This window comes from Phodopus roborovskii, unplaced genomic scaffold (assembly GCF_943737965.1).
Source record: "Phodopus roborovskii unplaced genomic scaffold, PHOROB, whole genome shotgun sequence".
Classification (NCBI taxonomy): Eukaryota; Metazoa; Chordata; class Mammalia; order Rodentia; family Cricetidae; genus Phodopus; species Phodopus roborovskii.
The window spans coordinates 2,819,391-2,846,470 of NW_026125640.1; the positions used below are offsets into that span (position 1 = coordinate 2,819,391).

At 52.0% G+C, this 27,080-nt stretch overlaps 1 protein-coding gene across 10 annotated transcripts in view; it reads right to left on the minus strand.

The window, feature by feature from the left end:
- Bcor (BCL6 corepressor) overlaps positions 1–27,080 on the minus strand; it is a 120,978-nt gene that overhangs the window by 19,515 nt on the left and 74,383 nt on the right. For 3 of the 10 annotated variants that reach the window (XM_051177946.1, XM_051177944.1, XM_051177939.1), the window contains exons 1-4: positions 23,604–23,749; positions 5,687–5,812; positions 4,293–4,371; positions 572–3,424 (exon numbers count right to left, since the gene is read on the minus strand). In XM_051177946.1, coding sequence (XP_051033903.1) covers positions 572–3,424; positions 4,293–4,371; positions 5,687–5,772 — 3,018 coding nt within the window. In that variant the 5' untranslated portion in view covers positions 5,773–5,812; positions 23,604–23,749. Of the gene's footprint in view, positions 1–571; positions 3,425–4,292; positions 4,372–5,660; positions 5,813–22,125; positions 22,285–22,769; positions 22,883–23,603; positions 23,753–27,080 lie in introns of those variants that run through there. The other 7 variants (XM_051177941.1, XM_051177940.1, XM_051177945.1 and 4 more) reach the window with 6 other exon arrangements.

Here is a 27,080-nt window from a genome sequence, read left to right on the forward strand (position 1 = left end):
AACATTGCAAAACAATTTGGCTTTATTCATCTTTTAATTAAAAGTAAAATATCTTAAGGAAATTCCTATACAACATCTATCATAATTCACTAGCATATTAAATACATACTCTATCTCTTTAAGCAAATTTTTTTCTTTTTGGTGAAAAAAAATTGCACGATTCCCACAGACATGCGACTGCTACACATCTCCACCAAGTATCAAGTAAGGTATTCTAAGCAATGCTTCTAGATATATTTGTTATCTTACAGGCAGAGACATCAAAGCAATTGCTAGGTAAAAGTCATGCAGTCTTTAGACATCCTTCATAATAATTACAACTTGATATCAGCATTCCAGTAGAGTTCTCATATAATCTACAGAATAAAGCATCGAGACACATGAACCTTCTAACACTACTACTGTATTGCCGTCCCCTTATTGAACACATTTCATACATTCCAATTATCTTAAGTGTCATTAACCAAATCTGCCTGGTGCTCTGTCCTACCACGTTCCCCCCCAAGTCCCCTTTGTACATTACAAAACTGACAACTGATAAAGTTAGTGACATTTGGGTGGGGGGGCTCACCTGCAACGCCCGCTGCTCTCGGCTGAGCTGACTGGAATCCGCGTACAGTTCAGTAGTGACACACTTGAATCGGTCACCCACATAACCTGCTGAATTAGCAATTCTTTTTGCCAGCTTGGATGGCTTCGGTTTCAGAACTTTGCCATCGTTGGGCTCAGCCTCGTCAGTTCCATCTTTGGTATAGGTGGGGTTGCCATCCATGCTCGGTGGGGCGCTGCCCACACAAAATGGTTTGGGATCCTCTTGGGTTTTACCAAAAGTCACAGCAGGGCCCTCGCTGCCCAGAGTTGTCTCCAAGAATGGAGGTGCCACCGGCACCCCCAGGTTCTCTTTGTTGGTTCCGGCTACAACACTGTCCTTGCCTAAGCTGAACACTGGCTGGCTCGGGGCCTGTTTGAAAGCATAAGATTCGTGGAAGTCACTGATGCGACCCAGCTCCTCTCTGAGGGAGATGAAATCACGGTGCTGCTGGATCACAGGCTCAGCCACAGGCTTGGTGGGCTCTGTGTTCTGGCCAACATTCTCAGCTACGAGGCCTTGTTTGGATGCCCCTGCATCAATTTTAGAATCTGCTTCTTCTCGGAGAAGGTCTACGTAGACTAGCTTGTCACTTTTAACCCCCGTTTTCCCTTGATTCCAGCTAGGGTTTGGCTTCAGGTTCTTGTCAGTGGGGACTTCTGGGTGTAGTTTGGTACTGCTAGCTTCCAACATCTCTGAAAATCGACTGCGGAGCGTTGGGTCCTCATAACGGGTTCTCTCATGGGAGCGGGACCGTCTCTCTGGCTTCTCCTCTTTTGTGATCTCCATGGGTGTATGTGGGATCAACATGGGGTGTACCATGCCCAAGCCCAGGGCATCTTGGTAGGTCACAAACTCTGGCCGGCTTGTATGCAGTCCATAGGGCAGGCCAGGCTTAGGGGCAAGGTGCCCAGGAAATAGACTGCCATTGGGTAATAAAACTGGGTGAGGGTACACAGGTCCTTTGCCATGTAAAGAGAGGGGACTCAGAGCGATGCCTTCTGGTGCTGGGTAAGGGAGGTAACTCCTAGGGTAGGGAATTGGTGGGGACCTGAATGCTTCATTTGGAGATAGAAATATTGAGCTTGGCGGGAGGCCATTCTCACTCGCTTTGAAACTCGGTTCTGGGTTGCTGGCTTTGGCTCCCTTGCTGCTGGTGCTGCCACCGTGCTTGGCAGGCGTGTTTGGGGGCTGGCCCACGTGCTGAATGACTGATGGCGTGGTATCCACAGAGCTCCTGCTGGTCTTGGTGCCATCTGCATTAGCATTGGCATTGGCATTGGGGGCTGGTGATGCAGAGGCTGGGCGTCCTGAGCTGGACACCGACCCTGAAACATTAGTGATCACAGCATCTGTGCCACCCATGCGGGGACATGAGGAACTCCTCTGTTGTGGTATTGCCCAGTCCAAAGCCTTGTTTTTCAGTGACATGCTCTTGCCATTGTTCTCTTCGTTAGGACTTGGGCCTGGCACCACCCAGGATGAAGGAGCAGTGCTGATGATTTCTGATCTATAGATAGCACAGCCATTTCCCGAAGGAGATAATGTTTCTTTTGGAATCTCACTTCCGGAAAGCACTAATCCACTTGCAGCCCGACTGTGAACCAGGACTGTGGGAGCCATCTTTTTCATGTGGTCAGCTTTGGAAGTGTCTCCATCCACCACTTTAGAAGACAAGTCTAGTGGTTTATCTGTGACATCTTTGGTAACAGTCTGCTTTTCCAACAGGGGTGGTGAGCCTCCATCTTTTCTGTCTTGAACCGTTGTCTTCCGGGAATGCCCAGGCATGGAGTGGGTACAATCACCATCTGGAGCCTTGGGGTACTTGCCATTGGACAGTCTGGCTGTGGGGAACTCGCTGCTGACTGTCATGTATGGCTTTGTCAGGGTGACCGAGGGGGAGGTGGAGATCCTGGGGTAATGCTTGTGGAATTCCGAATAGGTCTCAGCAGTGGGCTGAGCAGGGAGGTGCACACGGGGTGAGGGCCGAGGCGAAGGGGGCAGCAGAAGAGCTGTGTCGCCTGGCAGGCCACTGTTGACTGCCTTGGCAGAGGGCACCCTGGGCTGTTTACTGTTTTGGATGTGGGGATAGTTATGGGAATCAACAGGGTTCCCAGGGCTGACACCCATCTTCCATGGGAGACTTTTGTCAGAGCAATGGACAAGAGGTGGGATGGCTGGAGAGGCTGAAGGTGTGGAAAGCCTCATGGGCGAAGCCAAGGAGGAGGGGATGTGGGGGTTAACATAGTGCGGGGGTGGCAGGTAGAGGAAGCGTTCCCCACTGGTACAGACAGGAGAATACAGCGGCTGGGCCAAGCCGTAGGACTGCTGAGGTAGCAAGGCCTTGTACATGTTTAGTGAATACTTATTTGGCGAGTCGAGGAAAGGGTAGATGGCTGGAGTGGCCCCCTCCATGTAAGGGTTGACCCAGGGCAGCCGCAGGTAACTAGCACCGTTGATGTTGAGAGGGCTCTGTTTGTCGCTGGCAGGCCTGTCCAAACCCAAGCTTTCTGCTGTGGCTACAGCACTTTTTTGTATCCCAGGCGGTGTTTTGTACATAGCACTGAAGCCATTTGGGGGTTTTCCAGAAACAGCAGAAGCCTCTACTGTCTCAGGAGTATTCGGTTTGAATTGCATCTCTGGATTTCTTTCTGAAGAAAACCCAAGGCCACCGAGAGAGCTTGAGGCAGCCTCTCGACCCTTTTCTGAGCCCAATCCACACAAGCCAGAATAGACAATGTTTCCGGGGACCCGGAGCCCTTCCCGGATGAGGCCTGTGCGGTCCATGCTCAGTGCTGCCAGGCCATCGATCCGATGCGCTCCACTGGTATCCACCTTTGTAAAAGAACAACACGTGTTACTTGGGACACCTGTCACAGTAGCAGCCCTGGTCCAGAAGAAAGGCCACTCACTGAGTCACATGACACCACCCACAAGACTTACAGAAAAGATTAAAGACAGTTTTGGTGTCCAGAGACCCCTCCACATTCAAATCCCTCCAAAGCCTCATTTTTCATTTCTGTTCAACTAGCACCCTGCGAGTACGAAAGATCCACTCAGACTAGACGCCAGTATATTGTTTTGCTCAAGTCTTTGTTGCAGCACAGACAAAACCAAATACAAAATTGTCTGTTCCACTCTTATACAAATCCTATGAAGCCTGTTAGGTTGGATTGGGGGTGGGAGTATTCATTTTTCCTGGAGACAGAAAGGGATCATTTAACAGGATAAGAGACAAATTTCCATGGGACAACAAGTATAGGGAACTTTAGCTTATCTCATTTCTAAATCAATAAAGGGGCCAGGGGTCAAAGTGTGGTTCCATCTTTTGACTTCCTCTCACTTGGTGTCTGAAAGGACATCCCAGTGTTTCACATTTTACTGGCAAAGTAAAGCCTCAGGAACTACTTGGAGGCTGGGAAGTTAATCCAGCACGGAGCACTAATGAGGCCCACAGTTTATGGAAGCCACACTCCCCATCAGTGAAGAAGGGGTAAGTAAAGACCCGTGGAGGGAGAGCATGTTAAAAGCAATAGTCAGGCCCTGATGCTCTCCCTTTTCCCACACTGAATGTACATTGTGAGTGTGCTCATGGGCACACTTGTGCATACACACACATCTAATTGTACATAAACTAATGCATAGTCGATTACAGATAGCTGATACTCAGCCATCCTATCAAAAGAAGCCATTCATGCCTTACCACGTTGTGATTCAAGGGATTCTCCTCCCTCAGTTCCAGTCTGGCTTTTGAAGCGTCACCATCATTCACAGGAATTTTCCTATTTAAAAGGACACACCAATTTCATGAAAACATTTCTTGCTGAATATATCTTTCATCTATCTCCCCGGACCAGACCACTTTCTACTAATCTCATTTATTTTTTTGAACTCTCCTAACCCTCCCTGCCATGACCTATAGTGAAAGTTGCTCCCAAATGGTGATTCAATATTACCCTGGCAGAACAAAGCAAAGGCAAGCCTTTCATGTGTGGGGACATGAATAACACATATGTCCCAGAGGTGGGCAAGCCTGAAATTAAGCACACTTTTATCACGTGACCTTTCCTACAGAGGCTAAGGGCTGCCTTAGCCAACCCTTACGCGCTATCCTGGAGGGCAGAAATTAAGCAAAATGTCCATGGACCAAGTGGACTAGAAGTCTACAGGCTAGCCCCTTCATCTACCACATCTCCATTAACCCCGAGGGCAGGTTTTCAAAACTTTCCCCCAAACAAAGTTAGGGACCACATCCACCCACATCCACGAGACTAGTTTCCATGGCAATAGTGAAGGTATTATTTTCGGCCTTTATCAAAACAATGCGGAGATGTGTGTGGATATACAAGAGTATCAGAGAAATGTCAGCTACTCCAGGCAGAAGAGGAAGCTACACATCTGTGCCAGGCTGCTGTTTGGCTGTCCCAGGACTTGTTATCAGATAGCATCGATAAAGAAAGTGTTCTATGCCAACTTCCAAATCCCCAGGATAACATCGCTGACAAGTAGTGGAGGACACGCTTCACCATTACCCCAAAGCTGCTTCAGTCATCTACTGTTCCATTGTCTCTGCCCCAGCCCCAAATTACTGATTAGAAAGCCTAACTGAGCTGTCCAGTGATCAGAATCTGGGCCAATAGCCACAAGGAATGGCAGCAGAGGGCAACCTGAAACCTTGGGTTGTACCCAAAGAAAGGGTAGCCATCTCCTCATTTATTACTAAGCAAACTATTTGTTTTAAAAGCACATCGAATGCCGATCCACCTGGGCCCACACTCCTGACATTTAGAGTTAAAGCAGCATATAGACGGGGATTAATTCTCCTTCATAAATATGAAATAATAAATTAAGGACGAAAGTGCACTGAAAGGCCGCTTCAGGGGCTAATCTTTTAAAGGGCGGCAATGCTTCGCTGAGCCGAGCTGCCTGTTAAAACTGTAAATCAAGGGCCACCAGCTAGGAGATCTCTCTTGCCCAGACCTTTTGGGCCCCTCTATGGCTGTGAGAAGGTGACAGGGTTTGGGCATGGGTCCTGCTCAGGAGTGTGGGGGAGGAGACCAGTTTCCCTCACCAGGCCTGGCCCTGGAGACCATTCACCTGTCTTCACTTGTTCCACACATGCGGACCCTTTCGCTGTTCATCCAGCTGTGAACGTTCCCATACAGGGGAGTTGCTGAGAGCATGTCTTCTTCTTGGACGGCAGCTTGGCTTCAAGCGTCTAGTCTGTTTAAAAAAAAAAAAAAGACAGGGGGAATCCCCAAGAGGTTAGGTAAAGGAGAGGCACCGATGAAGCAGAGAAGGCCTCTTTCAAGGCAATTCATACAGGATGCAGCCTGTGCCTGAGGACTGTCTACAAATGATCATGAGCCAAGAAGAACACATCTGACCCACAGTGACGAGAGGGAACAGATTCAAGCTAACAGGAAAAGTCCACCCAAGCCACAGCCCTGTACCTGCCCACCCTTTTGCCATAGAAAGAAGCCATATTTGAGAAAGGACTAGAGAGACACGGGGTGCTAGATCACACATTGATCCCTCTTGGGGTGGCAGAGGAATAACGGTGAGGTGGTGGTGGCAGGTTTGGGACTCAAATGATCACACATTGTTAGGACTGAATTTGCAAGCTGTCCTGCATACGACCCAAAGAAAGAGGGTGAAAGAGAGAGTCCAGTGGGCTGGCGAACCTCTCCACCAAAGCCCTGGATTAGATTAAGCACCTAACAGGGGTGGTTTTGCCTGGGAGCTGCAGGGGGAGGCAGCTGAGTAATTCAATGACGCCTGCTCACTGGGGACAAGAAATCATTAGCGCATAAGTCTTTGCAGCCAGGGCTGATGCTGATGGGCTCCGAGTAGCTGGCACACAGGAACAGGCAAAAGCCACCCATTTTCCACCTCGTGGGAGGGGGAGACTGTGTGTGCAGGGGGCTGGGGGCTGCAAAGGAGCCCAGACCATCTCCCGCACTTACCTTCTCAGCCCACCGCCCCCACCCATACCACATTCTAGTTTGCTGCATGAGTGAAGGGTCAGGACAAGCTGCATTTTATTAACAGGATTATCACGGCGCGTGATTTATCCTCGTGCAGGATTTTAATTGCTCTTTGGAGGTTGAGCCGTTTCTTTTGACTGCGCTTCAGCCCATATCCTGCTGTTAAATGCTGGGTTAATAAGTAGGGGAGCCTTTAATGCCTGGGACCGATGGCCCTCGGCAATTCCCTGCTCACAAACACATCTCAGTTTTCCTTGTCCAGGACAGACCACGGCATTTTTCCACGGGACCCAAACCTGAGTGTGAAGTAATTGGTGTGCAGAGCTCATTGGGGGAACTTTTCTTTCTCCTCCCTCACACACCCACCCACACAGTTTCCGAAAGCCCAAATGTTCCCTTAAGTCGACACATTTCCTTTGTTAGCAGGAGAAAATATGCAAATGCTTGCTTTTACACTTTAGCACACGGAGAAGCAGACTGCCAGGTCGGTTGGGTGGAGGCACCCTGTCCAGGGACTCTTCTGCCAGGGACTGGGGGTGGGGAAGGCTTAGGAGGATCGAATCCAAAAGCTCAGCTATGCCCCTTTCTTTGTCCTAACTAGGTCTTTTGTCCGCCAGCAACCCCAACCGGCCCCCAGCCATAGAATACCACGCACAAACACACCACGCACAGTTAGAGCTTAACAATGAAGGGGAGGAAGGGCCCCGAAGAGACTGGAATCTCTGACAGCATCATGGGAATGGACTTCGGCGAAGCTGTTTTCCTGGGGAAGGGTCTATTTCTTCAGACAGGGGAACTCCAAGCAGCTTAGCCATAGTGCATGGAGGAACTGACTGGGGTGTTGGGGAAGGTTGTGTGATGCTTGTTCACTGTTTCCCAGATATACAAGGCAAGCATGGAACGCCACACCACCAGTGCTGGAAACCCAAGACCTATTCCATGCACTGTCCCCTTCCCGAGGATCTGCTGCCCATTCTCACAACAAAGGGAAGACATTGTGGGTGGCCTGATCAAGTAGAGCACTATTCCTTGGTGCAGGTGTCCCAGACAGCAGGCTGCACCTAAGACCACACCATGCCTTCGTGGAGCACCGAAATCCCATTGGCAACAGGAGGACTCTGTTGTTCCCAACAGGCTCCACAACCAGAAAAAGAACCTGCCTAAGGAAAGTCAAAACTCCCCACTCCGTTTCTCAGTCGGCCTTCTCCAGATTTCCCCCTTAAATGTCTCACCTTGGGGGGAAGTACCTCAGGAAACCTTAAGAATCAGCTTAGGCAAGGAATGCCTGACATCTCCTCACAAAAACCCAGGCGCATCTTTGCTTTTCTAGAAAAAGGCACCTGGACTGTGAAGCACCTGGGATAGACTAGACAACGGAAGCTTCAGCCTCTCTCTGGGGCTCCTCCTTCAGGGTTTTCAATATTAATGTCAGATAAATAACATTAGCCATCAGGGTCAGACTGAGAGTTAAGGCCTCGAGTGCATTTCAGTCTCCTCTGTATGTGGTTGGGGGATGGGGCAGCCATACCAAGGAGAGATGCACAGTGGACTATATACATGCATGCGCATGAGTGCGTGTGCACACTCGTGTATACACACTTACAATCTTTAGCAGCTCCATGAACTTTTTGTGAACTGTTTAAAAGTGGAGGTCTGTTGAACAAACAGCGGCGCCACTGCCAGCCATAATTTCATTGCAACAAGCTAAGAACTTTTAACTCTTCAGGTGCCTTGCCAAAGAGGAACAGAGTAGAAAGGGCCAGCAACTGGGGGTCCTGCCTGGCAGAGGCCCTTCTCTAGGATGACAAGAAAGGGCAGCCCAAGCCCCCAGCGGGAGCATAATCAGCAGAAAACAGCTTGCTTCCACTAAACCATTGAGGAGCAGGGATTACCATCACCCACATACATGCATGGGTGAAAAATCAGAGACCAAGAGGCAGAAGAGAGCAACACTCGGCAAAGTCATTCCAACTAGTTTCTAGAGAGTGCTAGTAATGGCTGGGGCTCTGCTTTCTACCTCTGAGGCAAAACACTTCACAACAGACTTTGCTGACCCTTGGCTGTGGGATGTGGTAGAGAGAATACGGAATACCTCAAGGCACTTGGCTGCTGTATATAAGGAAGAGGCTCACTTTTGGCCCCTTCTATGCCTCTAGAAGTGCCAAGATGTGTGAAGTCAGTCATGAAAAAACTCTTTACAAGCACCAGCCTGTTGGGAGGGCGAGTTGCTAGCTTTACCTTGGCTCTAGGTTTTAACCCCTTTCCAGTTGTGGAGAGAAAAGCAAGGGAGAGGAAGGCAATGCCAAGAAAGGATGGTTCAGAGGAGAGCCAGGCAGGGAAGGCTGTCTGATTCTTACGGAACAGGTTGATTGCTAACTGCACTATCTGCCGCCTGCTGAACAGAGATCTGGGGGAACAAGCATGTCACAGCTACACATGGTATGTGGTTGCAGCTGCTGGTCCTGTGTTTAACTGGAGTCACCTGGACGGACTTTGAACAATCATTTGCTCCAGAGCCAAAGGTTGTGGCCAGAGTTCCCAAGCTTGGCCTAGACACAGGGGAGAGGGACCTGACTGGCAGAAGAGGGTCAGACAGTCCAAGATTAGATGGCATCCCTCCAGCCTTGGCATCCCTGAGAAGGAGCACCATTTCTCTTTATGAAAGGCCACAAGGTGAACCCCAAGAAGTACCTTTTAACACTATCTCCTGGATCCCTGCCAAGACAGCACTGTAGATCCAGGAAAAGAACACAATTCTTCCTTTTTTAAAGACAAGGTGTTCTGTTCTAGCTAGCCTGGAACTCGAGAGATCGGATCTGTCTCCGCTGGGATTAAAGTCATATACCAGCACACCCAATTGCCTTGTTTCTTCTTCATGGGGATCTAAGATTTACCCTGTGGACAACAGCGGATAGTGGGCCGAGGAAAGGACAGAGCAGGAAACACTATGGCTTTTTTTTTTTTTTAACCGTCTCTGCTCATTCACTGTCATCCCACTAGGACACACCATTTCCCATACCATTGGTGCCACGTGCACCCACAACAGGAAAAGTATTGCTTCTCTCCACTCAAGTGCCGGCAGAGTCTCTTCTTTGGCAGCTTGGACAAGTATGTATGTAACAGCTTCTAGCTTAGGGGAGACATTAAGTAACCCATGCTCAGGTCGGTGTGCTAAATGGGGGCCTCATGAAAAAAGAAGCCTCTCCTCCCATGGTTCTCGTTGGTCATCACACTCTCCTAGCTCTGCTCTCACCCTCAACCACCCTGTGTCCCTGGGCAGGTGGCCGAATCTCTCCACCCTTGGTCCCCTCTGTAAATATTTGGCACCGTGTTTTCCAGAGGCTTCGGTTGCACTATGGACTTGAGTTTTGCCTGGCAATAGCTGGAGCTGGCCATGGTTAACCCCAACAGCATCTGAGTGCACTAAACACACGGTTCAGATTAAGTCCCAGAATGGCTACACGGTTTTTTATCACGGGTGGGGTGCCCAGGAAGGAGATTCAGAGGGGCCAAGCTCGGGGGAGGGGAAGACGACGACTGGTGTGGATTTCACCCAAGCCTAAAGCTAGCGCCAGCCCTTCCTGGGGTTGCTCCAAACCCAGACTGAGTCACAGCAGCACCACGCTCTGGGTGTCAAGGAAGGGAGGGGGAAGAAGTTTCTATTTTAGAATGTTGGGGGGGGAGGGCCCCGTGGGGGTGGGAAAAGAAAATGCTTTCCCGGATGTGCAATGCAGGGCGGGTTCTCCTCGGCTGCTTTCCCAGATGTCACATAGCTGATGAGTAGGGGACCCTCAAATTGCTCCCAGGTCCTGAGCCATCTTAGCATGAGGTGTGGGGTTTGGAGGTGTGATCCAGGCTGCCCAGGTACACACTCCAAGCCACAATTACTGGCTCTGTTACCCACAGTGCCCAATTCTACATCAGCAACAGACTAAAGGCAATGGGCAGAAGGGGGAAGAGGGGATTGATGCTTGCACAGAGCTGATCTCCCCAGCATCCAGAACCTCCCCAGCTTCTTCTTGAAGCCCTCAGGGTCACAGCAGAAAGGCACCAGGGTGGGAATAAACTTGGCCCTCCTGGCAGCAGTGGGGGAGGGGCGGGGCACCCCTCTACAGGCCTCTATGGAGCATGATGTGATGGGCCCCCACAAAGAATTTATCTTTACCAGTACTGCTCAGAACTCACTAACCCCTTTTGGCCCTCCTCGCATTTCCCTGCCAAGGTCCCAGCAGGACCAGCCAGGAGTCCCTTCAGGCCTTCCAGAAACTCTACCAGTTCTCCCTAGGGCAACCCACCCCCCAAGACCCTAGTTAACACCCGGGACCCTGTGTTCTCAGGGGAACTTCCAGAGTCCCTCTGTTGGAGTCCCCACTACTCCTTTGATCCTCACCATGAAATTTCAGACAGAAACTAACTTTGTGTGGCTTCAGGCAGATTTTGAGCCCTCGAAGGAAATGCTCCCAAGCCCGCTGTGGAGTCAGGACTACAGAACCATTCCTACCTTCACTGTGGGCTCCCTTCAGTCAAACTAGAGACTTGTTGCTCTGGACCCTCCCCTAGGAAGATGGGAGCCAAGTATAGCCTACAATAAAATGATAAAATGGGACAGGTGCAGAGCCCGTTGACCCTGAGAGTCTATCCAAAATGGGTTGCTGGTCACACACCCTCTACCCTAGGCAGCCCCAGTTGCTAGGATCATATTTACTACTGCTCCCAAATCAAGGACAGAGATGGGCTTCCCCCTTTCCCTTCTAGAGAGATGGCCAGAGGCCCCTTGCCTTTTTGTCCCTTCCACTTTCCTTCAGGTTGTACCACACCAACTAATCAGCACACCAGAATACAGGTGGGGTGACTTTGGAAACAAGGGTTCCTTAAAAAGGAGGTGGACCCAGCACCCAAAACCTAGGAGGACTCCTCCTTACAGGCCCCACCCCGCCCCCCATACTGGGCCTGGTCCAACAGAATTCAGTCCCTACCTGGGAATCCGTACAACCTGGAGAGGAATCCTAAATAAACGTTCCACATGAAGGCCATAGTAGTATACATGTCTCCACTAAATCTTTGTACAAACGAAACACGTTCAATGTCACTGCCCACTACAGAAAGTAACAAGTTACAAGGAAGGCTACCCCTGGTAAGCACAAAGGAACTTTTTAGGGAATTATGATGTGGAAAACACAAGGGTCCTGAGATTTGCATGCACGCATCTTGCTGATTGTGCAGAGCCTGGAAGTCCTGGGAAGGCTAGGGGGCGAGGGCCAGGAGAGGGACATTCACTTTCTTTACAAGGAACAATAGGAATTCCATGTCTGCTACTCAGTCTTAGAACTCCCAGTACCTCAAAACAAAGCCATATAGATGGGGACCCACAAATTTTTTTTTTGGGTGACTGTTCAGAGCTTAATTACTCCTCCTTGATCCATGGGACTAGACACGACACCGCCAAGGTTAAAATGCCCCAACAGCGCTGAGCAGATGTGAGCGAGCTGGCAGACGCGCAAATGAGGCCTGCCTTGGAGCACGATAACAAGTGACTAATACATTGCATATCGTTGAAAGAAAATTATTTTTCTCTAATTTGCATTTGCTTGGGGGGGAAAAAAGCCAACCGAGTCCCTCCTTACAAGCACGACTCTAATCCTGGAAATACAGCCGGGCTGCTTTAAGAGAGCTGGAAGGAGGGGAAGACTGCCAGTGTTTTGGCGTTGCAGGCTTGTTTATCTTTCCGCCTTTCCTCCAAGGCGAAACTCGTTTTGCAAGCAACATTCCTACAGAAAATGGCACACGTCATAAAAAGAGACCAATTTATAGAACTGGCACCGAAGTTCATGTATCACTCCAGAAGCATCTCCCAGCTCCCCGAGGGGAATATGTAGAAGTCCACATTTTAAAACTCACCATGTTTACCCAGGGTGGGGGGCGGGGAGTATCTAGACTCAGACATCCTGTAGGATGTCCACCCAAGGGCCAAAGTCACAGAAGGGGAGCATATAGGATTAAGTCGGCCTGAAGAGATTCTCCGCTCTCCCAAAGATAGCCAGGGCTTGCTTAGAAGGCTTCTTTCAACCTTGGGGTTCCTGGGGGATGGGGTGACACTTAACTCTCAGCTTGCCCCAGGCCACCTAACAGACAGACCCAAGTTCTTGACCATCTATGCAGTTCCAGGACTGGAGGGGGTGATGGCCATCACCAACTGTTCTCCTTTCCGCCCTGATGCTCACAGAGCACTGCTACTGCCAGCAGGCCTTTTGTGGCTGTAGCTTAAGGCCAATGTGTTCCCACAAGGGATGGCTATGAGATGTGTGAGTCAAAGTCAACCTGCACCCCTTCCCCAGCAATGCACACTCCGCTGGGTCCTGAACCCACACTTGCACATCCATCCTGAGGAACAGTGCCCAGAACAAACACAGCAGCCGCCTGTCTCTGTCTAACTTGTCTGAATAGGGCCCCTGCAGAGGAGAAACAGCCCTCAGAGCCCCTGGAATCCCCAGAAAGCCTTCAGTTAATAACACATTCTTTCCAACAAGCTAACTGGGGCTGCTGGTTGTTTCCCCAAATCTTGCAAACTCTGTTACAAGCAGCTGAGGACCTAGGTCCATGGATCTTGGCCAAACCCCTCCAGACACTGACACTCCAGGCCCCCTGGGCCTTCTCCTGACACCTCTGCCTAACAAGTTCCCTAAACCACAACATATATGGGAAGTCCTTAAGGTGTGTGCCGGGGATTGATTGGCGATGGGATGTGGCCCAGCTTTCTCTCATCCGAAAGCACCAGCCACAAAGTGGTGGCCACCTCTGCAGCTCCTCTGCAAGGCCTGCATAGTGCACGCTTTGTGTGAGTGCTGAGGAGGGACGGCACTGCTCGAGCGCGCGCCAACAGCTGTCACATTATTTGCACTCGCTGTAAACAGCCTTCACATTCCCCCCTTACCACATAGTTAAAGCCAGACTAACAATCCACAGTTAGAGATCAAACCAACAACAGCAGCATTGTGTCTGCCTTCGCCTTCGCACCAAGCCCAGCAGCTGGCAGGTTTCTCCGGAACAAGGGACCCTGGCTCAACCCCCACCCCACCCCTCCAGGCTCTAGCCAAGGCCAGCTAAGGAAGCGTGCGGTGTGCGGTTCTCTCGTTCTCTCCTACAGTTTGTTAAAGCCCGAAAGCACCGCCATTTCGCAGAGATTTCGCTGTGGTTTATCAGCTCTCTCCCAGAGTTTGAGCCTCTGGTAGAATCTGGGCAAGTGAAATGGGAAGAGATGGCTGCTCACGCTCCTAGGCCACTGGGCCAAGTGGCCAGGCTGGGACTGTGTGTGACAAGGAGGCCTGCAGCTCTCCAAGTTGTCACAGAGGCTGGGCATGTCTGCTCTCTGTGCAGGCCCACAGAGGTCTGCCTCTGGTCCTTCAGAAATTGTCCAACTCATCGAATACTTACTGGTCGCCCCACTGATCAAAATGTCTCCTTTATGATTTTTGGTTAAGTTGAACATTTCCATAATCGTCATTATTAGCGCAAATTACACGCCTAATCGGTCCTTAAATAGATTTTAATTAAATAATCATACTAGGCTCATTTTATGACTTAAGAAAGGCATTACTTTTCCTTAGAAACTTTCCACCAGGATATGGAATAACGATAGACAAATGCTTGTTCTTTGAAGAGCATCAATAAGCAAGGGGCAGAGTAGCCTGTAGTAGACCCCGTTTTACCTTCCAAGTGGGAGCAGGGAGCTGAAGCACTACAGAAGCTCAACCATGCTCCTGGGATGGGAGCTCTTTCTCCTCAGTACTACTTTTGGACAGTACAAATAAACTGCCTCTCCATCTGGAGAGATCTCTCCAGCTAGTGGGTTTGGAGACCACTTTTCCCCACCCCCCACCCACGTTCCACCCCAGTCACTGTGGAAAGCGGGCAGTCTGGGCTTGTTAAATGCTGTGTAAAATGCTGTTAATAAAATAATAAATACAAAGGAGGCTGCTGGGTCCACGGGTGTTTTGACTGGAAATGCCTTGGCACTTGTCATGTGTTTATGGGAGGGCAGACAACTCCAAGGATTTACATAGTTTGAACATTTTTGTACTTCATTTATCCTTTCCTAAATGACGTAGGTCTTGAGCTATTTCAAGTTTGCATTTGTACAGAACTGTGAAATGCCTAGGAGTTTCTCCAATTAAAGCAAGTTTTTAAATCAGGCTCAGAGCTGGAACATACTCTCACCTATGTCCACCCTCAGCCTCTTGGGCTCCAAAAAACAAACATCCTCAAAAACAATCCTGGGTCCTCAAGCTCCCCACCTTTGCCCCCTAGTGAAGGGCACCCAGGGCAAAGGTTAGAGAACCTTCAGATTCTAGGCAGCGGGGCTCCACACTGTAGCCATCATGGCAGTTAAGAGCATCCTGTCCATACACTACCTCTAAAATAGTGAGCTAAAACGGGGGCAAAACTGCTGGCCTGGTAAAACCCACTGCTCAACAAAACAATGTCAGCAAAAGCTGTAAGGCATTCTTTAGAAGGACCAGAGATTCGTGCCTACTGAAGCTCTTTCAGCACAAAGGCTTTTAGGGAAAGAAGGGAAGGGGGGGGGGGGAGGCAGGGAGGGAGGGCTCCTGTTTCAGAGCAGGCATCCCCTGAGAGTCAAGAACCAAGTGTAGCTTCAATCAAAAGCTGACTTACCCTCTGGGAGTCGAATAGGAAACCTGATCACAGTAGCTTACTACCGCCCTGGATCCATACAGGTCTGGTTTTCTTCTCGTGCTAGTAATTTTTTTAAATACATATCGATATAAAAGAAGCAATCTCTGGCTGACTTTATTGAAAACCACATCGAGCCTTCATAACATCCGTACTTAATCCCTATCAAACCACAGCACCTCTGGCCTCTGCAGCAGGCCATTCCTTCACCTCTTCCAACTAGGACTTCTCCAGCAGCTTCAGTCTTCTTCCCTGAATAATGACTGGAAAACTTGCCAAACAGCACCCAGATACCAGCTCTGGAATCAATTCCTAACCATATAATGATCCCACTTAGAGGGAAAAAATCCAAGTCGTTGCATATGGAATCCCTTAAAGGCGTAAGGCAAAGAACTCTTAACAAAGGGAAAGAGGAGCCCACATAGGCTGACCCAGAGGAATGTCCCTGGAGGGAACAGCTGACCTGCATCCTTGGTCCCTGGGACACTGGCCTATCAGGTCTTGGGGGCAACAGAGAACTGAGGAGAGCAACTTATAGAAACATGGGCAGTCATTGGGGCAATTATTAACCCCCTGGGCCTACTATGTGCCAAGCATTGTCTTTGATCCTAAAGGTAGATAATTATTCCCAGTCATACAAATGAAGAAATGTACTGAGGCTTAGAGGCCATAAATAACTTGCCCCTAAGGTCACACAGCTAGTAAAAAATGGGCCATGGTCAAACTCAGTCCTGGAGTTGCGGAGAGGAGCCAATTATTGGTCTAATTGTGTCATCTGAAATCCCCATTTTCACATACTGTCTTCAACTCAAATAAGTTTGGATCTCTTCTTGGATCTGGAGTCTTTACCTTGACAGCACATGAGCCTTATGTAATTCATCCAGTCAGTATGAGCCCAGAGCCATTTCCCCAAAAACATTACAGCAATCTCTAAGGCCACTGAAAAGACTTTCACAATGTCCCCCTACATAATACAAATCTTTCACATTCGGATGCCAAGGCTCCCAACAAGGTGCCATATTCCCTTGGGGTGCTAGCCTGCAGCACCCGAGTAGGTAGCCTGGCTTCTATGTTCTCAGGGAAAATGCTCACTACTGTACCCATGGCCGAGATTTCCACCTTCGACTTGCCACACAATGCAATAGATTATCTAGATAGAGCAAAAGGCCTTTGGAAGGTAAGCCTATGTCTATCTACCTCTTGTAAGGCTCCAAGAAAAGCCCCTAGGGACAAGCGGAGAGAAAATATCAGCCAAGTGGCTTGCAAGATATCAGGCCCCACTGGGCATTCCAATGTTGCTGCCAAAAGCCAACCACGAGGCAGGCTGAAGACTTTCCTTTTCCTTTCCAACCTTTCCTCCCAGGATATGGCCTTCAACCTTAGTGCCCCAACATCCTCTCCCCACTTCCTAATTTCTAGGCCTCCCCACCCCCCACTTTCAGTTGCTTTTGGAACTTTCCCACTGAAAGCTCGCGCGTCACCTTTGCACAGTGAGACCTGTTCAGGCACTAGACACCTCTGCCAATTTCTGCAGCTCTGCTCCAAGAGAGCCTCTGAAATAGAGCCACAGAGACAGAAGGAAGGAGAGGGTATAGGTGGAAAAGGACTGCACACTCCCTCTGTTCATCAGCCCAGTGGCCAGGCGGCCCAGCTGACCTGGCTCCCAGCCAGCCCTCGGCAAGTGGCTTTCTTTCTCTTTTAAAAACTTTCCAGCCTTTGCTTGTGGGCTGGAGTTTCCAGCTCCCGCCTGCGCCTGCTCGAAACTGGCCTTGCATGCCAGAATTTCTTCTAGAGTCGAGTCCTGTCTCTGGAACTAAGTAGGCCTGCAGGCACCTTCTCCACCTGAATTTGAATTCCTCACCCCCAACATTGGCCACTTAAGAGTCTGTGGCTTCCCGAGCAATTGCCATCCAGCCGAGCTTTCGACCATAGCTTCCATAGACAATTGCCTACAGTCCATCAGTGCTACCCAGCGGCCTTGCTTAGGTGGAGGTGATGCTCAGCCCCTAACACATTCATGCCCACAAGGTCTACTGATACAGGGGGAGAGGAAGGAGCAAGGCAGGAAAGGAGAAGGGCTGCCTCTCTCCCTTCTTCCTTTCTCTTCAGAGTTTGGTGGTGTCCCAGGCACCATAGCAAAGGCCCCTTGAGTCAGAACAATAGAAATGGGAGGTGGGGAGTGCCGGAAATGGTGCAGGGAGACACCCGTACAGCCCTATAAACCTCCCCTCTTCCTTATAGTTACCGTTAGCATTAAAAGACTGAGAGCCTTCACTGCAATTGTACCTTTTTATAACTTTCCCCTAAACTCTGACTCCTTTCCCACATTTTGAAATCACAAGGCAAAGATATTCAGGAAAGTTGTAAAGTACCCCCCAAGTTCTGAGAGCCTCTTACCTGTTCTGCCCCTGTCGACCTAACCTGACTCACCTCCCTCCCCCAATAGTTCCCCTGGTTTGCACCTAGACAATAAATTTAGTTTAATTTAGCTTCCGGTCTTTAATTTTAGCAGGTCTCCTTTTTGCATGCAAATCAATATGGCAATTACCATCTAAAAGCTCGCCCAGCCCCGGGTCAATGTAAATTGATCATTGTCCGCCTTCCACAAAATAACACCGGCAGTCTGTGGTGCATAATGAGATTATACTGGAAACTGTCTTTTAGATCACAAATTATATTTTATGCTGTCAGGATCTTCTCTGAGTGGCCTTCTCCATTTGTCTAATCGTGGGGAGCCCAGCCTGTGGGTGCTGGCTAGCAATCCTCGGGCTCTGGAAAAAAATAAGTGGGGACATACCAAAAGAATCTGGATTGAGAAAACACGGAATTGAGCTTGAGCCCAGAACGGGAATCTTCAGAAACACCCCCAGGAGAGCACCATTAAGGACCACCCCCCAAAATGTTGGAGATCAAGTTTCCGGAAGCTATTGGGGAAATGGCCAGTGCACACTTTGGGCCAAGTGCTCAAGATGAACCAGGTTGAGCTACCAATGGAGGTCGACAGAGGTCTTAACACCACAGCTCTTTTGGATATCTCAGTTCCACCACTAGATCTCAGCAGGGAGGCCATCTCAGCAAAAAGACAAATCCCATTGGCCATCAACACTGACCAAGTCTCTCCAGCGATGGCCAGCCAAAGCCTTCCTAAGTTTGGGAGAGGCCCCCACTAAACCAGATCCAGACCTTTCCAAGAGACTCCTGGGCCAAAACACCACATTTTACACTCCTCAGCGACTCCCAGGACACCCCTAACAAAGGGCCTTTTGGAGCTCCTTTTGGAGGAGAAGCAGTGAGATGCGCAGCCATTGATTCAGGCGATTTCCCCACCCTGCCTGGCTGGCTAGGTATCTGGACCTTCGAAGAGTCCTCGAGGAAACTAGGGAGGCATTGTTAAGGGCTGCGGGTTGCTCCTAAGGACTGTAGGATGGTTGGGGCAGTACTTAGGGGCTTCCGCACAGCCCAGCCCTGCCCCGCCTGGGCTCCACCCAAGTGTGATCTTCCCAATAAAAACTGGAATTCCTGACTGGGCTTAAACAAAGAAGGAGCGAGGCAGATCGGTGCCCCCAAGCAAACTAAACCCTAGCAGGAGTTTACATGCCCTTCTGGGGTCACTGAGGCGCCTGCTAATACACCCAGCACAGGTCATCCTGGGCTTGGTCTCCACCAGTGGGAAGGAAAAATACATAATAAAAGCATACCAAAATGAAAGCTTACCACTCTCTCCCTTTATTTCTCCCAGAGGGCATGCTTCTTTCGATTGTTTCTCAGCCCAAGCCTGACACCACCTTCGCCAACAAGTCTTTACCACAGTCTCACATCCATCCCCCCCACACACACACAAGTAGAGAGCTACTGCTTTTTCCTTCACCTTCCAGCCACCCAAGGTCAAGAACTCCCTGTCACTTCAGAATTCCTGCTACCTGGTTAGCGAGGGCAAGAACTAGAAGTAATTCTAAACAAGGGCCATCCGCCAGTTTGGGAGCTGCTTTGCCATTTTTTACTGCCCAAACACATTACATCCCTGACAAAGTGTCAGTATAGTTGCCCAGGTTTGCTCCCAATCAGTCTTCCTCAAGGCAAAGAAGAGGTCTTTGGTAATCCAGCTCCTGTTTTGTATCTAAGCACGGGTATGAATGCATGTGTGTCTTTTGTGCTCCACCCCCCCCAAGTGACACCCTTCACATCTTTAAATTGATTTTTTTTGTCTTTGCCACACAGAACTTCTGCTCGTTTCCAGCTTCACAATGTCTATAGTTTTTTTTTTAGAATACCACTATACATTTCTGTATTTGCATACCCATGTTTACATTCCTGTAGGCCAGTTCTTTATCTCTTATGTATATCTCCAGTTCCATTAGGACACAAGGACCAAAGTGTCTTGATTTGTGAAGCACACGTCATTCTGGGGTATGTCTTAATCTGAGCATTCCTCCCTACTACTCTGGTTCTTTGGCTATCCCTATAATGCAGTTCATTTCCTGGCCAGAACAGCATGGCTTTACAGTTTAAATGTAAATAGAGGAACCTGAGACCACAAATCTTTAAGAGGAAAGGGGAGGAGGGAATAAGTTAATTATCTATAAGGGAACCCACCCATCAATATCCAGCTCTGGAAAGAACTAACTAATGTATGTTGAGTTGTTTTAAATTATAGACCATCCATACACAAATGATACATAAATTTAAGTATCCAGACCATCTCCTATTTAGTTTGTCTCCCTGCAAATGTCTGATTATAACTGTTCACAAGTTCATGGTTAAGTGTTTATATATGGACAGCTCAAGGAATGTCATATTCTCCCTCCAATGCATACACACCGTACTTCCTGGTCTGGCACTTTGGGCTCAAGGCCTTTAATCTGCAGTAGCCAGGGTCAGAGCCTATGTCCAACTACCGTTTCCCCTACACAGGCCAGTTTCTCTAGGAAGCAGGTTTTCACAGCCTGCTCTCAAGTGAGGGTGCCCATTTTGGGTTCCCAGCTCCTGCAATAAGTACCGCCTTAAGCTAGTTACTCTGCCCAGCAGCTGCATTGGAATTGTTTAAGAATCGGTGGACGCACACATAGAAGAGAAAGGAAAACAGCAGTAGGTCTAGACCTCAGCGCCCCCCCACCCCTGTGGACCACTCCACTTCCAGTATCCTTTACTAGGCTCGTTATCCCTCTTCCCCCCTTAAACTCTTTACTGCACTTAAAGGGTTAAGAGACCCCCCACACATACACACACATACACAAACTGCCTTCCACCCGGCTCACTGGGCCCACAGGCTAGCTTTAGCTTGCTAGCTCGCCGCTCTCAGGAGTCTGCTGCCTTCTCCACTGCCCCCCCCCCCCGTCCTTCAGCCAGGAGGGAGTCTGCATGCCTGTCTAGACCGATCTATCACCCGCACACCAACAACACCCCCGAGAGCGCAGAGACCCTGCTCAGGTCCCCCTGGCCCACACGGTTCACAGCGGACGGGAGTCCAGAGAGCGTGACGACGCCTGCGGGGTAGGGGGTGAGGGTCCAATAAGAATCTGGATGCCCCGAGCGCCCTGCTAGCCTTCTCTCAGACCCTACCCACTGCGTTCGCACCAGCCCGTCTACCCGGGCACAGTCACAGCTCTGCGCGCTGGGCAGTCCTATTTTTATCTTGTCTAATCCCAAACTGGGCGGGGAGCACAGGCGTCGTGCTTAGAGAACAAGAGATAGGCGAGGGAGGCGGGGAGGAGAAGCCAGGCAGCAAAGCCAGCTAGAGCGAGTTAAAGACACAGTGGAGGCGACCGCGAGCAGGAAGAAAGAGCGGGCTGTGTGGACCTCGAGGCGCCGCACGCAACGCGCTGCCCTGCGAAGTTATATTGGCCCGCCAGCTGTCCCTCACTGACCACCCCTCCCCACTTCCCAGCGGCGCTCTCCGCAGCCAGGACCGCGGGGGCCCGGGCTGTGTGGGAGGCGGAGGCCAGGCCGGCCCTGCAAAGGGCTGGAGAGAATCGCTAATGAGCTGTGCGGCCCATTGATCCAGAGAACACTTCCTAATTAACTCTCAGTCACCTACTGGTGACAGCGCCTCAAAGGACGGCGCTGATCGAGCCCCAGTCCAGATCTACCCGCCCTAACGCCTGGTGACCGAACCCCGCGTGATCCCCTAACCACCGCAGGCAATTTCTGTACGTGGTGTACACCCTCCCACTGGAGGCCAGCCTCAGATTAAACCTGGAACGCATATTAATCACCCCTCCGCGGAGCTCTACGCGACACAATCCAACCCAAAATAAACACCAGAGCCAACACTGCAACCCAGACCTGGTAACAAACCAGGGATGGAGCAGGAAGGGCCGAGAAGCGAATTATTGCCCAAGTGTCTACATATAGGCGTCTCTGAGGTCGACAATTAAAAATGCCTTCCACACAAGCAGATCTGTTGGCAAAACCGAATCCAGCACCTTGTACAGGTCGATCTCTCTCGGTGGTGTCCGTTTCCAATGCCAGAGTTAGTGTCAGATAGCTAGAAATACCCAAGTCTGTCCACTCACCACCTTCTGGGGTGGGCCATTTCCTCATTTTTTTTAAAACTCCCGGTCCATTTTTAAGGATTTTTTTTTCTCCCAAGGGACTAACCTTAGAACCAAATAGCAGTACTCCTCTTCTAGCCTTCTCTGAATAAGGGTGCGCAGGGAGGGGGCTACATAGTTAAAACCCCCGGACTGTCTAGTCTAGACGCAACCAGGCAGTACGAAAACCTATTTGAAGAACGCTGGTTTCTTTTTGAGGTTTGTTTTTAAATAAACATAACCCTCCTCCAGTTCCTTCTTCGCTTTCCCATTTCCCCAACCCCCACCCTCTAGACTCCGGCGGCGCGCGCCTTCGCGCGCGGGCACTCACAGCGTCTAGCTGGAGGTCGCGGACTTCTGGAAAAGATTCATTAGCAGCAAATTACGGCTCTCTGGGCCTCGGTCTAAAAGCGGACGGGCTCGGGCGTCTTCGGGACGTGGGTACGTGTTCCCGCGTGCAACTGGGCAGCCAGAAGTCCGCCGGGACTACACGTGCCACTAGCCGCCCTAGGACAGGGCGCTCCTAGGCTCTCTTCGTAAACAGCAGGCGCTCTTCGCCACCGCCCTGAGCCCCCGGGTTGGTGGTGGCTCGGCAGCGCAGCCTCCCGCCTGCTCCAAGCTCTGGCCCTGTGCCGCCTCGCCCTCCCCGCCTCGGCCGAGGATCGCGCCCGGTGCGCAAGTTCCTCTTCGCCCAGAGCCTCCGTGTCGCCCGCCCTACGAGTGGGACCAACTTCCTCCGGCCCCAGACTTTCACACGCCCATCAGGGCTTCCCACCAGGCTCCCTACTGCTCAGCAGAGGGCTGGGTGCTCTGCTCGCTCCCCCAGCCCTGCTCCAGCTCCCGCACAAGCAGCCCACGCCCGCTCCAGGAGGTTCAGAACTTAAAACCCACCCTAAGGACGTCTCCCAAAGGGAGGAGATGGGAGGGGGTAGAATTAGAATCTTAAAAGAATATTTACAAAACAAAGCAGCTGACCTGGCAGGAGGGCGGACTGGCCCAGTCTGAATCTCCAGCTCTCCTCGGATTCCTAGTAGTTTTTTTTTTCCTCCTAAATCCACGTGATTCACGCTTTGGGGCAAGCCAAGGGGTAGTAAGGGAAAAGGGAAAAAAAAAAACCCCCCCCAAAAAAAAAACCCCAACAACAACAAAAAACCCGGGACTCCCCTCCAGGAGTTGCGCGACGACGGCAGGTAGAGCTTGGCTGGGTCTGAGGCACCCGCCGCACACACTAGCGCACGAAGAAGCCGTCGTTCCACTCGGAGGCACCACCGGCCCCAGGAGAGGCCAGACGAAGCGGCGGCGGCTGGGGGTTTTTACAGTTCTTTTCCGAGTCGAAAAAGAAAGCAGACGGGAACCCGCCGCCTCCCCTTCCTGCTAGCGAGGTAACGCCGAGCCGAGCTTCCCAGCTTCCAGCCCAGCACCCCCCACCCCAACCCCCCCCCCGCGCCCGACTCCCGACGCTCGGCGACGACCGCGCTCCCGCGCAGACACACAGAGGCTGCAAACTTCCACTCGCTGAACTCCCTGTCCTCCAAGCCCCTCGGGAGGCGGCTGGTCCCCCGTGGAGTCCCTCTCTGCCTCCCTCCCTGGTGCCCACGCGGGGGCCGCTTAGGTTGGCTGCATTTTTAATAACTTACAGCTCTGATGTAAAACCGAAAGCGAGCAAGGTAGCTAAAGCTCCCGACGGGGGTCTACTGGTGTCGGAGAAACCCTCCGAGGGTGGGAGTCCCGAGGGACAGGGTCGGCTGCAGTCCCCCGCGCGCCAGCCCGCCCGCGGCCTCCCCGGGGAAAGGTGTTCCGGGCACTGACCTGAAATCCCCAGTCGGGAAGTAGACCCGGAGCCTACGATCCGGCGCTTTGAAGTTTTCCCCGGAGCTGAGTCCAGGCGGCGAGGAGGATCCGGGGACGGCTTGCTGGCTGGGTGGACGCGTGCGGGGTCGAGGGAGAGCGGCGACGTTAAGGAGCGGAGAAGGAGCCGGGCCGGGGAAGCACAGCAAGCAGCAAAGTTTGCCTTCCCCGGATGCCCGCAGCCCGCTCCCGGCGCCGCACTTGCTCGCCTCCGTCTCCTTATGCAGCCAGCCGGCTGCCCTCGGGGTCGGCCCGGCGGAGGGGTGGGCTCTGGGCCTCGTGGGGGTGGGGCCGGGCGGGGCGGGCCGCGAGCCTCAGGGCAGGTGGCGACGGCCCCGCGCGGTTCTCTCCTCCCGCAGCTGGACTGGGCTCGGTCAGCCTCAGCAGATCCCGCGCCGCCGCTGCCGCCCGCGCTCGGGCAGGAGCCCCAGCGCCATGTTGACGGTTCGCCGCGAGCGCCCGCTCGGGCTGGGTGTGTGTGTGTGAGTGTGTGAGCGAGTGTGTTGGCCAAGTCGTCCCTGCGCGGCGACAGCGCGGCTCGGGCTCTCCGCCCGGCAGCTCGCGTGCTCCCCCTCCGCCACCGCCTCGCTCCCGCTCCCGGTCGTGATCTGGGTTCCGGCGCGTCTCCCCCTCGTCCGAAGAGCTCGGTCGCCGTTGAGCCCGGAGCGCGGCTCTGCCTCACCTTGCCGCTGGGAGCCCGGGCTCCGTCTGCCGCACGCCGCGATCCCAACGCGTCCCCCCTCCCAGGTTCCCTCCTCTTCCTCCTCCCCTCCCTCCGCCCTCCCTCCCTCCCTCTCAACAGCCGCCTCCCCTCCCCCTTCAGGCGCAGCGCTCCGGCGACAGCCGCCCGCCCGCCGCCGCCTCCAGCTCTCGCAAGTTTGAGCTCCCCAGTCTCCGCTCACCCTCCGCTGCGGCGCCTCCGCGGTGGGGGTTCGGGAGGGGGTGATTCCCCGGGAAAGGTTCGCCCGACTTTCCCCGGCCGTCACAGATTCCCACCCGGGTGCACTGGGGCCTCGCCACATCCGAACCCCGAACCACCTGGGTGGTGTGGCCGTGTCGTCGCCCACACACACACACACACACACACACACACACACAGACACACGCGCGCACGCACACACACACACTCCACCTTCCTCTGTCCTATCCGTCCCAGCTCCGGCCGAGTTTGCTGTTCACGGCCGGCCGGGGCTCATGTCCTAGGGGAGTGGAGACCAACTGGGGCGGCGGCGACCACTAGGTCGGCCAACAGATCCCCAGCAGGAGGAATGGGGGGCGGCGGGGGCGGCTTTCCCTGCTGCGCGCCGAGACTCCCCTTGCTACCCAGAAGGCCAGTGGAGGACCGCAATTACCATAAAGCGCCTCACACTCCTCTCAGCCAAAGCTGTCAAACCCCAGAGGCAGGCGCCACTGCCGCCTCTCGCCACCAGCGCTGCGCTATCCGGGCCTCGCGTCCCCTCCGAGACCCAGCCCGGCAAAGCCTGAGTGCGCGTGGGCGTCCACCGACCCCCACCTCGCCCCTTCTTCCCAGAGGACCTACTTCCCCTTCAGGCGCAAAGATACACGTAAACACCACCACCCGCAACTGTGGCCGATCCAAATCCTAACTCTGCTCCCTCGCTCCCCGGACGTTTCAATTGTGTGTGGGGCTCCTGGGGACACAAGGGGGGTGGGAGGGCCGTGAAGGGAATTGGGATGCGCCTGAGTCCCTCCCAGTTCTTGAGCATTTCCCGGCCCGGAACTCCTATGGCTGGAGGGTCTGCCCTCGGCTCTCACCTCGGCCTTGTGAGAGTATCTCCCGCGTTTTATTTTACTTGGCCGGTAACAACTTTTGGCTTCGCCGTTCAGCACATAAATTTCCACTCGGGAACGTCGTGCAGATCCGGGCTCGGCAGCGGCGTCCAGCCTGCGCCCGCAGCCATTCAATTCAATTGACACGTATTGAGCTTCTACAGCGCACCCGGAGCAGCTCTGGGCGCCAGAGGGGGGAAGGGCTGCCAGGGGAAAGGGGGAGCCCGAGAAGGGAGGTTCCGGCCTCCCCGGGGCGCAGAACCTCAAGGGCGAACCCAGCTCCACTTCGTGAAGCTGGCGGGAAGCGAAGGCAGGGCACCCAGGCTGGGAGCTCTGACACCGAGGCCAAAGGTGACCCTATTTGGTGGGTCTGTGGGGTCTTTTGATTCTGAAGAGGGGGTGGAGTATCTCTTCTGCCTAGGCTCAGAATGGTGCAGGCTTGATGAGCACCAAAGTCCGAAATGGAAGTGGCTAGTAAACCCACACGGAAAGTTTTTAAATATCCTGGAGCACCTACATGCCAAAAAAATAATCAAAAGCATCTCAAGTTGATTACTAAGTCAAGGTCAAGGCCAAAATCATCTCTAGCTAGGAGATATTTTCCCTTTTAAAAGCGAGGCCCACTACTGACTGTGGGACTGATACTAGGTGCAATTTTATTCATTCTGTTTTAGTTCTCAGCACATAGTTATAAAAACAGCCCTTCTCAAAGCAGAAGTGAAACATCTCTACCGTTTGAAACCCGAAACTTCGAGCAGAATTAAATCTTCATGCTCCAGAGCTGCTTGTAACAACTGATGCAAAAGACAGGCCGGCCGGCTAGTGAGCTGTGCCTAGCCATGCTGGGCTGCTAATGTGTCCAGGACCCGCTCCTGCAGAATGGAATGCACGTCTTTTTCTTCCTGGTCTTTCTGGGGGGTGGTGTCTCTGAAAGCTAACCTACACGTTTTTTTAATCTCCTGTAACAAGCAGAAAGACACCTGGACTATTATGCTGTAAAGCTATTTTTTATAAAGACGTTTTAAGGCTAGACATTAAAAGTTATTAGACTGAACGCATGCGAGTTACAGACACAGCTGGGGGAAAGGCCGCTGGTTGTATGTTGTAGCAACAATTCTTTTTGTAGCGACTCTTTTTATTCAAAACAAGCCTAAAATAACCGGGAAAGCTGGAGTTGGGCATTTGTGGGGGAAACTCTGTACGCAGTTCCAGGCAGAAAGGCCACTGCTGTGCTGCTGTGGGCTGGGCAGGAGGGCTGGCCTGGGAGAACAGCAGAGCAGTGCCAGGCTCATCCGGCTCGGTTAGGCCGCATCGCAGAAGCCCTGGCTCGATGCCCAGCCACCTTCTCTCCCCCTCTTCTCACCTCCTAACTCTCCCAGGAACAGGCTTTTCCCAGAGTCCGAGACACATTAACTGCCCAGAACTTTTGGAAAATCCAAAAGCCGAACACAGAGCCTGAGGCCTCTCTGAATCCTAGAGCCTCCCCGGGTCTGCTGACAAAGGGGCCTGTTTGTCTAACTTTAAGTCCTAGAGCTAAAATGAATGGGGGGGGGATGCTGTAAAGGCAAAGGGCCCTTGGAGAGGGCTGACTGCTTGAGAAATTTGATGCTGGAGACAAACAGGCCAGTAAATTTGCCTTTGACATAA